Source organism: Delphinapterus leucas, chromosome 20, assembly GCF_059928025.1.
Source record: "Delphinapterus leucas isolate spDelLeu-1000000601 "Yukka" chromosome 20, BTC_Dleu_Yukka2, whole genome shotgun sequence".
In the NCBI taxonomy this organism is placed as follows: domain Eukaryota; kingdom Metazoa; phylum Chordata; class Mammalia; order Artiodactyla; family Monodontidae; genus Delphinapterus; species Delphinapterus leucas.
Genome location: NC_143148.1, coordinates 32,051,482 through 32,062,740, shown reverse-complemented (window position 1 = coordinate 32,062,740; position 11,259 = coordinate 32,051,482). Strand labels below are relative to the sequence as shown.

General features: G+C 59.6%; 2 protein-coding genes across 2 annotated transcripts; both read left to right on the top strand.

Moving 5' to 3' along the window:
* Positions 1-2,771: 2,771 nt before the first annotated feature.
* LOC149744642 (metallothionein-1E-like) lies at positions 2,772-4,379 on the top strand. Its single transcript, XM_089902498.1, has 3 exons — positions 2,772-2,820; positions 3,396-3,461; positions 4,173-4,379. Exons 1-3 carry the CDS (start codon positions 2,793-2,795, stop codon positions 4,262-4,264), a joined length of 186 nt encoding a protein of 61 aa, XP_089758624.1. The 5' UTR covers positions 2,772-2,792; the 3' UTR covers positions 4,265-4,379.
* A 3,740-nt stretch (positions 4,380-8,119) lies between these two features.
* Positions 8,120-9,727, top strand: LOC149744641 (metallothionein-1E-like). The gene is made up of 3 exons (XM_089902497.1): positions 8,120-8,168; positions 8,744-8,809; positions 9,521-9,727. The coding sequence occupies exons 1-3, from the start codon at positions 8,141-8,143 to the stop codon at positions 9,610-9,612; spliced, it is 186 nt and encodes a 61-aa protein (XP_089758623.1). The 5' UTR covers positions 8,120-8,140; the 3' UTR covers positions 9,613-9,727.
* Positions 9,728-11,259: the final 1,532 nt, after the last annotated feature.

Genomic DNA, 11,259 nt, shown 5'->3' with positions numbered 1-11,259 from the left:
TGTTCCTCGGCAGACTGATGGTGGTGCTGCAGTGCGGGGGGCCTGGTGGGGTTTATGAGCAACAAGTGTGTGCTGAGGGAACAGGTAGTGTATTTCAGGAGTTGCGCCCCCTGGCGGTCTGGGGAGGGAACTGCTATTTGATGGGCGCTCTGAGAGAAAGAGGAGACACGTGGCTCAGAAGCCAGGACCAAGATCGGCCACAGGTGCCCCGAGTGCAGAGGGCATTTCGGGAGCCGGCCCGTGCTGCGTGCGTGGGCGTTGGTGTCAGGCACTCAGGTTCACAGCCACCATGCCACTTCCTGACCTGGCAAGTCACCGCTACTCTCTGAGATCTCATTTCCTCCTTTCGATACAAAAGATTAATTTCAAGGAGGGGGAATAAGCGAGATAGTGGCCTGGCTCCTAGCTCGGGCTTCCCGAACGGTGTCCTGTATGATCGCTCTCTCCACACTGACATTTGCGCACAGAGAATCCTTGAGCTCCCCACAAGCTCCTGGAGAAAGGCTCCCTGGTGTGCAAGCAAGCCCATGGTGAGGGCAGAGGTGGATAGGAACCTTGCTTATCCAGTGCCAGAGGGCGTGGGGATGTCCTCCAACAAGCCCCGTGGAACGAGTCACCGCCACAGCATTTGGACAGACTCGGTGAACCTGCGTGGTCTGGAGCGATGGTGCCAATTCCACAGAGGTTAAGCAACCTACCCAAGGGCACACAGCCTATACTCAGAGGACTAAACCTACCCTGCAGCTGTCTCACCTCCCGGCCACAGGGTGCCGGTTATGACATCACTGGAGGCTGAATCCGGCCTCTCCTTTCTCAGGGCTGCAAGGGTCTTCGGAGGCAGTCCAGCTGCGCTCCTGGCTGCAGAGGTGGGCGGCTGAAGCCCAGAGAGGTCACAGAGCTGTGCGGAGGGTTCTGACTGCCGGCTCAGGGCTTTCCCACTGCTGCCTCTGTGCCAGGTGTTCAGTGTCCTCACCCTTCATGGGATGACGTGGTGTCCGGTTGGGCGCGGGGCTGCAGTCAGCCTGCAGGAGGGCCAGTCCCATCTGTGTCACATATAGCCATGTGACATAACCTGTCTGTGGCTCAGTCTCCTGGGCCCTAAAGGGCAAAATAATAGTGTCTGGCTCTCGGGATTAAAGAACTGAATACATGCAAAGAAGGTCAGAGTATACTGGGCACTCAGTGAGTAATCTACCACATCACCCATTCATTCATTTATCTATTTATTTATTTGCTATCATCAGCCTAGGAGACATTGTTCTCCTTCCAGACACGCAAGCAAGGACGGCGTGTTTAGCTCTGTGCTCTGGGCCGTCCCCATCCACCCTGTGAGCGTGGGACCAGTTCCCCCGACGGGGTTACCCTGCCTTCACGCAAAGAGCCGTTGACACTACAGATAGAAAGCCGTGAGGAACACAGTCCGTGCCCTCCTCACAGACACAGAAGGATCCTGCCATTTCTGCTGTCACCTGCATCAGGATTTCCTTACCATTTTCTTTTCAGTGATTTTCTGAAACACGTTATACCAAAAGAAACCTCTTGAGCACTACTGAAGGAGAGAGTCAGAAGGCAGCCACAGAATCATAAATACACTCCTACTGTGTCACCTTGGTCGCCCCCAGGACTGAGCTGGACATGGTGGAGACGGGCTGAGGACGCAGCTCTGGGCCAAAGGGGAGCTTTCTCACTGACTCCCTCTTTCAGCTGCGAAGCGACAAAAGCACAGAAGCAGGGCACCACTCCCCAGCACTGTGTGCCTGCCTCAGTAGCCTCCTTGTACTGTAGGTACTTTGGCCTTTGGGAAACGGGCTCCTGGCTGCTGTCTCCCTTCCCGGTTGGTGTGACAAGTCAAAGAGCAAAAGTGACTAACAAGGCTTGGCATGGACTCCACGGTGAGTAACTGTCAGGACCGCTCAAAGGGAACTATCCACTTGTCTCGCTTTGTTATTTAACGCCAGGTCTGCCCATCACCTACAACGATGCCGTCCCTGGGGAAGCGTCCCATGATTAGGGAACCTCCACCCTGGCGTGGGGGTGGACCGGCTACAGTGACGAGCGCCCCTGGAAAGTTTAGGCAAAGAAGCCCCCGGAGAAATGAGCCACGATCCCTCCAGGAAAGGAAAACACAAGTGGCGACTCGCGGCTGAAGCCAATGTTCACCGCGCTGCGGTTACAGGAGGCGGTACCGGAAAAATGCTTCCAAAGGACCGTGGTGGGGACCGGGGCTGGCAACGCCTGGGGACACATGGATGGGGTCGGCGAAACGGTGGTGAGGGTCACACCCGCCTGCGCTCTCTGACACCGCTCCCCGGCTCCAGCCAAGCCAGGGGACACGAGCGGGAGGCGGGGGCTGTTCTCAGGCTGCAGGAAACGGCGACCCGGAGGCCGGCGGCGCGGGGCCTGGGGCGGGGAAGGCCGGAGGACGCGGGAGCCGGATTCCTGCACAGCCCGCCAACACGGTGGCTGCTCCCGTCGGGCACATTGGGAAGGGGCGGCCAGGGGGCTGGGACAGCGCTTACCGCACGGCACCCGGTTCCTCCGCTCCAGCCGGCACCGAAGGGGAATCGTGCGCTCGGCCCCGCCTGTTGCTCACAGCCCGGCCCAGGGCGCGGCGGGCGGCGCGGGCGCCGATCCGCGGGGCGGGTGCAAGGCGGGGGCGGGGCCTCTGCGCCCGGGCCGCCTCCTCGGCCTATAACCGAGACCCCGGGCTCCTCGCTCCCACACGGCCCCCACCGGACCCGTGAAGCGGCTTCGCCCCTTGCTTTGGACCTCGGGCCTCACTTCTCCTCCAGATGGACCCCAAGTGCTCCTGCCCCACTGGTAAGGGAGCCCTGGCTTTGAGCCTTAGGATGCCCCCTTCCCAGGCACAGGACGAGAAGGGAGGGCTTTGAGTTTGAGCTCGGGAGGACTCCTGTCACGGGTCCAGGGCTTTCTTGGTAGCCAGGCTCCTGAGGGCACGTCAGTCTCCCTTTGCCTCTCTGTTGACACTGAGGGCACGGAGGCTCCAGGCTGTCCTTCTTGAGGTCACCCAGCAGGTCAGGGGATTGCTAGGCCGGGACCCAGTGTTTGCAGGAGGCCTCGGAGCTGCCAGGACTTGATGGGAGGAGCGGACGCTGCCTCTTTGGGGTTCAGGCCGTGGGCCCCGGCCCCCAGCCCCAGTCGGCCTGGGCTGGGTCTGGAGCCCGGGACCTTCCCTGTGGAGTCCCATCAGGAGGGGACCTACTCTCCTCGGACCAGAAGAGAGGAGCTGGGGCTTCTCTATCCGCCTGAGTGGACACGAGCTCCCAGGGCTGGGTCCTGACAGAGGAGGAGGGCTCAGGGAGGCATCGCTGACCGTCTGCTGTAGCTCCTGCATCCCTGTCCCTGCTCACTGCTGGCCTTTCCCTTCCCGGCAGGCGGCTCCTGCGGCTGCGCTGGCTCCTGCACCTGCAAAGCCTGCAGATGCACCTCCTGCAAGAAGAGTGAGTGTGCGGGGCCTTCTCTGGGAATGCGGGGTCTGGGCTGAGTGCGAGGAGGGAGCCCAGAGCTCAGCAGGCAGGCAGGAGCAGGACAGTGACCAAACTTCCCGGCGCCCCCCTCACCAGGAAGGGATTCACAATCAGAGCTGGAATCACCTTCGGCGTGACCGAGACCCAGGCGCGCACTAGAGAACAGGGAGGCTGAGGCCCAGACGGGTCACCAACAAACAACCTCAGACCTGTCACTAGAACTAGTCCTCCTGCCTCCTGAGTCACGCTTCTGAATCCTCTCAGGGACTGAAGCACTTTAGGGACATGAACCAGCGGCCGTGCGTGGCTTCTCGGGCCTTGGTGCAGCCCCTTCCTGTCGAAGCAGCCCAGAGCTTCCCTATCCCGAGCGGGAGCTGCTCTGTGAGGGCTTTGCCTCCGCTTTGATCCTGAGGACTTGGCTCACATCACCGGCGGTGCTGGGGGCTGGCTTTCTCTTGTCCCCAGAGGCCCTGCTCACTGTCTCCCCAAGGCGCTGTGCCCTGTCCTGGGCACAGATGGGCCGGGCAACCTGAACCTAGTGTCTGAGAGCAATTATCTCAGGACAGAGGACACCACCGTAAACCCAGGGTCTGGGCCTGAGGGCGGCTGGGGCCAGGCCTGCTGCTGGGAAGGGTGGTTCCGGACAACGCGTGGTCCGACTGCACGCTGCCCTTGCCTCCCCAGGCTGCTGCTCCTGCTGCCCCGTGGGCTGCGCCAAGTGTGCCCAGGCCTGCGTCTGCAAAGGGGCCTCGGACAAGTGCAGCTGCTGTGCCTGATGTCGCGGAGAGCCTGCCCCGGGTGTCAACGGAGCAAGCAGGACACACCTGCATGTTACCGTTTTTCACACAACCGGACCTGACGCTACATTCCTTTTTCTATGAAATATGTGAGTTGTAATAAAAGCTGTTGACTTTATTCTGGCTCTGTCTTCCTTGGTCTGTCTTGGACAGAGAGACTCCGTGCCCATCAGGGCTGGCGTGGGGAACTGGGCTGGACGTGCAGAGACCTCGGCTCTGGACCAAAGAGTACCCCCCCACACACACCCCACACCCCACACCCACAACACTCACACACACTGAGCGTCTTAGCCGCTTAGGTTAATTTGAGCTTCCGTGTCTCAGCTCCAAAGGATACCCTCGCCAGATGACATAGGGCATTGGACACACAGAGGACACACTCCCTCTACTGCCCTTAGGAGTATGGATTGCAGAGAAAGTTGTCCATTTCTCATTTTCCTTCTCTGGGGGCCCCTGCCAAACTCAGTCCTCGGTGATGAGAGCCTGGAAAGTACCCAGAGGGGATGGAATCCCACACCCCTCTTGTGTGACTTCTGCACGGGGCTTGCGTCTAAAACACCCTGGAGAGACCTCTTTGTATCTTCTGCCACAACTTTTAACCCTGGTCAGTAAAAAGGATCGCTAAGAAAACGTGTCAAAGGACACGATATGTGACACCCAGTTCTCCCTTCAACACGTAAACCCACCTTCACACGTGGAGGAGCAATTCTGAAAATCGGACGCTCTCCTATGTTGCACATACATTGAAAGTGTGCCCGAGTCCTGGGAACACCTCACAGATGCCCCACTGTGTGGACCACACACGCCTGGAGCAGCTCTGCCCCCTGCCTCCCCACAGGGAACATCAGCCTTGGCTTGCCCAGGGCTACGGACAGGACACTCGCCACCCGTGACAGCTCCCTGCGGGGGCTTGGCTCTGAATCTTCGCAAGTTCCTCCCTAGGTCAGGCTGACATCTTCCCTTCCCTCAAAGTCCAGCCCGTGGCTACCCGACACCCCGAAGGAAAGTGATTTGGATTTGGTGGGAATTTCCCAGCTGTTTCCCTGAGACTTGGTTGCAGAAGAAGGACTCCATGTGTTCCTCGGCAGACTGATGGTGGTGCTGCAGTGCGGGGGGCCTGGTGGGGTTTATGAGCAACAAGTGTGTGCTGAGGGAACAGGTAGTGTATTTCAGGAGTTGCGCCCCCTGGCGGTCTGGGGAGGGAACTGCTATTTGATGGGCGCTCTGAGAGAAAGAGGAGACACGTGGCTCAGAAGCCAGGACCAAGATCGGCCACAGGTGCCCCGAGTGCAGAGGGCATTTCGGGAGCCGGCCCGTGCTGCGTGCGTGGGCGTTGGTGTCAGGCACTCAGGTTCACAGCCACCATGCCACTTCCTGACCTGGCAAGTCACCGCTACTCTCTGAGATCTCATTTCCTCCTTTCGATACAAAAGATTAATTTCAAGGAGGGGGAATAAGCGAGATAGTGGCCTGGCTCCTAGCTCGGGCTTCCCGAACGGTGTCCTGTATGATCGCTCTCTCCACACTGACATTTGCGCACAGAGAATCCTTGAGCTCCCCACAAGCTCCTGGAGAAAGGCTCCCTGGTGTGCAAGCAAGCCCATGGTGAGGGCAGAGGTGGATAGGAACCTTGCTTATCCAGTGCCAGAGGGCGTGGGGATGTCCTCCAACAAGCCCCGTGGAACGAGTCACCGCCACAGCATTTGGACAGACTCGGTGAACCTGCGTGGTCTGGAGCGATGGTGCCAATTCCACAGAGGTTAAGCAACCTACCCAAGGGCACACAGCCTATACTCAGAGGACTAAACCTACCCTGCAGCTGTCTCACCTCCCGGCCACAGGGTGCCGGTTATGACATCACTGGAGGCTGAATCCGGCCTCTCCTTTCTCAGGGCTGCAAGGGTCTTCGGAGGCAGTCCAGCTGCGCTCCTGGCTGCAGAGGTGGGCGGCTGAAGCCCAGAGAGGTCACAGAGCTGTGCGGAGGGTTCTGACTGCCGGCTCAGGGCTTTCCCACTGCTGCCTCTGTGCCAGGTGTTCAGTGTCCTCACCCTTCATGGGATGACGTGGTGTCCGGTTGGGCGCGGGGCTGCAGTCAGCCTGCAGGAGGGCCAGTCCCATCTGTGTCACATATAGCCATGTGACATAACCTGTCTGTGGCTCAGTCTCCTGGGCCCTAAAGGGCAAAATAATAGTGTCTGGCTCTCGGGATTAAAGAACTGAATACATGCAAAGAAGGTCAGAGTATACTGGGCACTCAGTGAGTAATCTACCACATCACCCATTCATTCATTTATCTATTTATTTATTTGCTATCATCAGCCTAGGAGACATTGTTCTCCTTCCAGACACGCAAGCAAGGACGGCGTGTTTAGCTCTGTGCTCTGGGCCGTCCCCATCCACCCTGTGAGCGTGGGACCAGTTCCCCCGACGGGGTTACCCTGCCTTCACGCAAAGAGCCGTTGACACTACAGATAGAAAGCCGTGAGGAACACAGTCCGTGCCCTCCTCACAGACACAGAAGGATCCTGCCATTTCTGCTGTCACCTGCATCAGGATTTCCTTACCATTTTCTTTTCAGTGATTTTCTGAAACACGTTATACCAAAAGAAACCTCTTGAGCACTACTGAAGGAGAGAGTCAGAAGGCAGCCACAGAATCATAAATACACTCCTACTGTGTCACCTTGGTCGCCCCCAGGACTGAGCTGGACATGGTGGAGACGGGCTGAGGACGCAGCTCTGGGCCAAAGGGGAGCTTTCTCACTGACTCCCTCTTTCAGCTGCGAAGCGACAAAAGCACAGAAGCAGGGCACCACTCCCCAGCACTGTGTGCCTGCCTCAGTAGCCTCCTTGTACTGTAGGTACTTTGGCCTTTGGGAAACGGGCTCCTGGCTGCTGTCTCCCTTCCCGGTTGGTGTGACAAGTCAAAGAGCAAAAGTGACTAACAAGGCTTGGCATGGACTCCACGGTGAGTAACTGTCAGGACCGCTCAAAGGGAACTATCCACTTGTCTCGCTTTGTTATTTAACGCCAGGTCTGCCCATCACCTACAACGATGCCGTCCCTGGGGAAGCGTCCCATGATTAGGGAACCTCCACCCTGGCGTGGGGGTGGACCGGCTACAGTGACGAGCGCCCCTGGAAAGTTTAGGCAAAGAAGCCCCCGGAGAAATGAGCCACGATCCCTCCAGGAAAGGAAAACACAAGTGGCGACTCGCGGCTGAAGCCAATGTTCACCGCGCTGCGGTTACAGGAGGCGGTACCGGAAAAATGCTTCCGAAGGACCGTGGTGGGGACCGGGGCTGGCAACGCCTGGGGACACATGGATGGGGTCGGCGAAACGGTGGTGAGGGTCACACCCGCCTGCGCTCTCTGACACCGCTCCCCGGCTCCAGCCAAGCCAGGGGACACGAGCGGGAGGCGGGGGCTGTTCTCAGGCTGCAGGAAACGGCGACCCGGAGGCCGGCGGCGCGGGGAAGGCCGGAGGACGCGGGAGCCGGATTCCTGCACAGCCCGCCAACACGGTGGCTGCTCCCGTCGGGCACATTGGGAAGGGGCGGCCAGGGGGCTGGGACAGCGCTTACCGCACGGCACCCGGTTCCTCCGCTCCAGCCGGCACCGAAGGGGAATCGTGCGCTCGGCCCCGCCTGTTGCTCACAGCCCGGCCCAGGGCGCGGCGGGCGGCGCGGGCGCCGATCCGCGGGGCGGGTGCAAGGCGGGGGCGGGGCCTCTGCGCCCGGGCCGCCTCCTCGGCCTATAACCGAGACCCCGGGCTCCTCGCTCCCACACGGCCCCCACCGGACCCGTGAAGCGGCTTCGCCCCTTGCTTTGGACCTCGGGCCTCACTTCTCCTCCAGATGGACCCCAAGTGCTCCTGCCCCACTGGTAAGGGAGCCCTGGCTTTGAGCCTTAGGATGCCCCCTTCCCAGGCACAGGACGAGAAGGGAGGGCTTTGAGTTTGAGCTCGGGAGGACTCCTGTCACGGGTCCAGGGCTTTCTTGGTAGCCAGGCTCCTGAGGGCACGTCAGTCTCCCTTTGCCTCTCTGTTGACACTGAGGGCACGGAGGCTCCAGGCTGTCCTTCTTGAGGTCACCCAGCAGGTCAGGGGATTGCTAGGCCGGGACCCAGTGTTTGCAGGAGGCCTCGGAGCTGCCAGGACTTGATGGGAGGAGCGGACGCTGCCTCTTTGGGGTTCAGGCCGTGGGCCCCGGCCCCCAGCCCCAGTCGGCCTGGGCTGGGTCTGGAGCCCGGGACCTTCCCTGTGGAGTCCCATCAGGAGGGGACCTACTCTCCTCGGACCAGAAGAGAGGAGCTGGGGCTTCTCTATCCGCCTGAGTGGACACGAGCTCCCAGGGCTGGGTCCTGACAGAGGAGGAGGGCTCAGGGAGGCATCGCTGACCGTCTGCTGTAGCTCCTGCATCCCTGTCCCTGCTCACTGCTGGCCTTTCCCTTCCCGGCAGGCGGCTCCTGCGGCTGCGCTGGCTCCTGCACCTGCAAAGCCTGCAGATGCACCTCCTGCAAGAAGAGTGAGTGTGCGGGGCCTTCTCTGGGAATGCGGGGTCTGGGCTGAGTGCGAGGAGGGAGCCCAGAGCTCAGCAGGCAGGCAGGAGCAGGACAGTGACCAAACTTCCCGGCGCCCCCCTCACCAGGAAGGGATTCACAATCAGAGCTGGAATCACCTTCGGCGTGACCGAGACCCAGGCGCGCACTAGAGAACAGGGAGGCTGAGGCCCAGACGGGTCACCAACAAACAACCTCAGACCTGTCACTAGAACTAGTCCTCCTGCCTCCTGAGTCACGCTTCTGAATCCTCTCAGGGACTGAAGCACTTTAGGGACATGAACCAGCGGCCGTGCGTGGCTTCTCGGGCCTTGGTGCAGCCCCTTCCTGTCGAAGCAGCCCAGAGCTTCCCTATCCCGAGCGGGAGCTGCTCTGTGAGGGCTTTGCCTCCGCTTTGATCCTGAGGACTTGGCTCACATCACCGGCGGTGCTGGGGGCTGGCTTTCTCTTGTCCCCAGAGGCCCTGCTCACTGTCTCCCCAAGGCGCTGTGCCCTGTCCTGGGCACAGATGGGCCGGGCAACCTGAACCTAGTGTCTGAGAGCAATTATCTCAGGACAGAGGACACCACCGTAAACCCAGGGTCTGGGCCTGAGGGCGGCTGGGGCCAGGCCTGCTGCTGGGAAGGGTGGTTCCGGACAACGCGTGGTCCGACTGCACGCTGCCCTTGCCTCCCCAGGCTGCTGCTCCTGCTGCCCCGTGGGCTGCGCCAAGTGTGCCCAGGCCTGCGTCTGCAAAGGGGCCTCGGACAAGTGCAGCTGCTGTGCCTGATGTCGCGGAGAGCCTGCCCCGGGTGTCAACGGAGCAAGCAGGACACACCTGCATGTTACCGTTTTTCACACAACCGGACCTGACGCTACATTCCTTTTTCTATGAAATATGTGAGTTGTAATAAAAGCTGTTGACTTTATTCTGGCTCTGTCTTCCTTGGTCTGTCTTGGACAGAGAGACTCCGTGCCCATCAGGGCTGGCGTGGGGAACTGGGCTGGACGTGCAGAGACCTCGGCTCTGGACCAAAGAGTATCCCCCCCCCCACACCCCACACCCCACACCCCCAACACTCACACACACTGAGCGTCTTAGCCGCTTAGGTTAATTTGAGCTTCCGTGTCTCAGCTCCAAAGGATACCCTCACCAGATGACATAGGGCATTGGACACACAGAGGACACACTCCCTCTACTGCCCTTAGGAGTATGGATTGCAGAGAAAGTTGTCCATTTCTCATTTTCCTTCTCTGGGGGCCCCTGCCAAACTCAGTCCTCGGTGATGAGAGCCTGGAAAGTACCCAGAGGGGATGGAATCCCACACCCCTCTTGTGTGACTTCTGCACGGGGCTTGCGTCTAAAACACCCTGGAGAGACCTCTTTGTATCTTCTGCCACAACTTTTAACCCTGGTCAGTAAAAAGGATCGCTAAGAAAACGTGTCAAAGGACACGATATGTGACACCCAGTTCTCCCTTCAACACGTAAACCCACCTTCACACGTGGAGGAGCAATTCTGAAAATCGGACGCTCTCCTATGTTGCACATACATTGAAAGTGTGCCCGAGTCCTGGGAACACCTCACAGATGCCCCACTGTGTGGACCACACACGCCTGGAGCAGCTCTGCCCCCTGCCTCCCCACAGGGAACATCAGCCTTGGCTTGCCCAGGGCTACGGACAGGACACTCGCCACCCGTGACAGCTCCCTGCGGGGGCTTGGCTCTGAATCTTCGCAAGTTCCTCCCTAGGTCAGGCTGACATCTTCCCTTCCCTCAAAGTCCAGCCCGTGGCTACCCGACACCCCGAAGGAAAGTGATTTGGATTTGGTGGGAATTTCCCAGCTGTTTCCCTGAGACTTGGTTGCAGAAGAAGGACTCCATGTGTTCCTCGGCAGACTGATGGTGGTGCTGCAGTGCGGGGGGCCTGGTGGGGTTTATGAGCAACAAGTGTGTGCTGAGGGAACAGGTAGTGTATTTCAGGAGTTGCGCCCCCTGGCGGTCTGGGGAGGGAACTGCTATTTGATGGGCGCTCTGAGAGAAAGAGGAGACACGTGGCTCAGAAGCCAGGACCAAGATCGGCCACAGGTGCCCCGAGTGCAGAGGGCATTTCGGGAGCCGGCCCGTGCTGCGTGCGTGGGCGTTGGTGTCAGGCACTCAGGTTCACAGCCACCATGCCACTTCCTGACCTGGCAAGTCACCGCTACTCTCTGAGATCTCATTTCCTCCTTTCGATACAAAAGATTAATTTCAAGGAGGGGGAATAAGCGAGATAGTGGCCTGGCTCCTAGCTCGGGCTTCCCGAACGGTGTCCTGTATGATCGCTCTCTCCACACTGACATTTGCGCACAGAGAATCCTTGAGCTCCCCACAAGCTCCTGGAGAAAGGCTCCCTGGTGTGCAAGCAAGCCCATGGTGAGGGCAGAGGTGGATAGG

Excerpts from the sequence above, each read along its gene's own strand:
- LOC149744642 (XM_089902498.1), top strand. The coding sequence starts at position 2,793 with ATGGACCCCAAGTGCTCCTGCCCCACTG. Across the intron at positions 2,821-3,395 it reads CAAGTGCTCCTGCCCCACTG|GCGGCTCCTGCGGCTGCGCT; the intron begins GTAAGGGAGCCC and ends CCTTCCCGGCAG. Across the intron at positions 3,462-4,172 it reads ATGCACCTCCTGCAAGAAGA|GCTGCTGCTCCTGCTGCCCC; the intron begins GTGAGTGTGCGG and ends TTGCCTCCCCAG.
- LOC149744641 (XM_089902497.1), top strand. The coding sequence starts at position 8,141 with ATGGACCCCAAGTGCTCCTGCCCCACTG. Across the intron at positions 8,169-8,743 it reads CAAGTGCTCCTGCCCCACTG|GCGGCTCCTGCGGCTGCGCT; the intron begins GTAAGGGAGCCC and ends CCTTCCCGGCAG. Across the intron at positions 8,810-9,520 it reads ATGCACCTCCTGCAAGAAGA|GCTGCTGCTCCTGCTGCCCC; the intron begins GTGAGTGTGCGG and ends TTGCCTCCCCAG.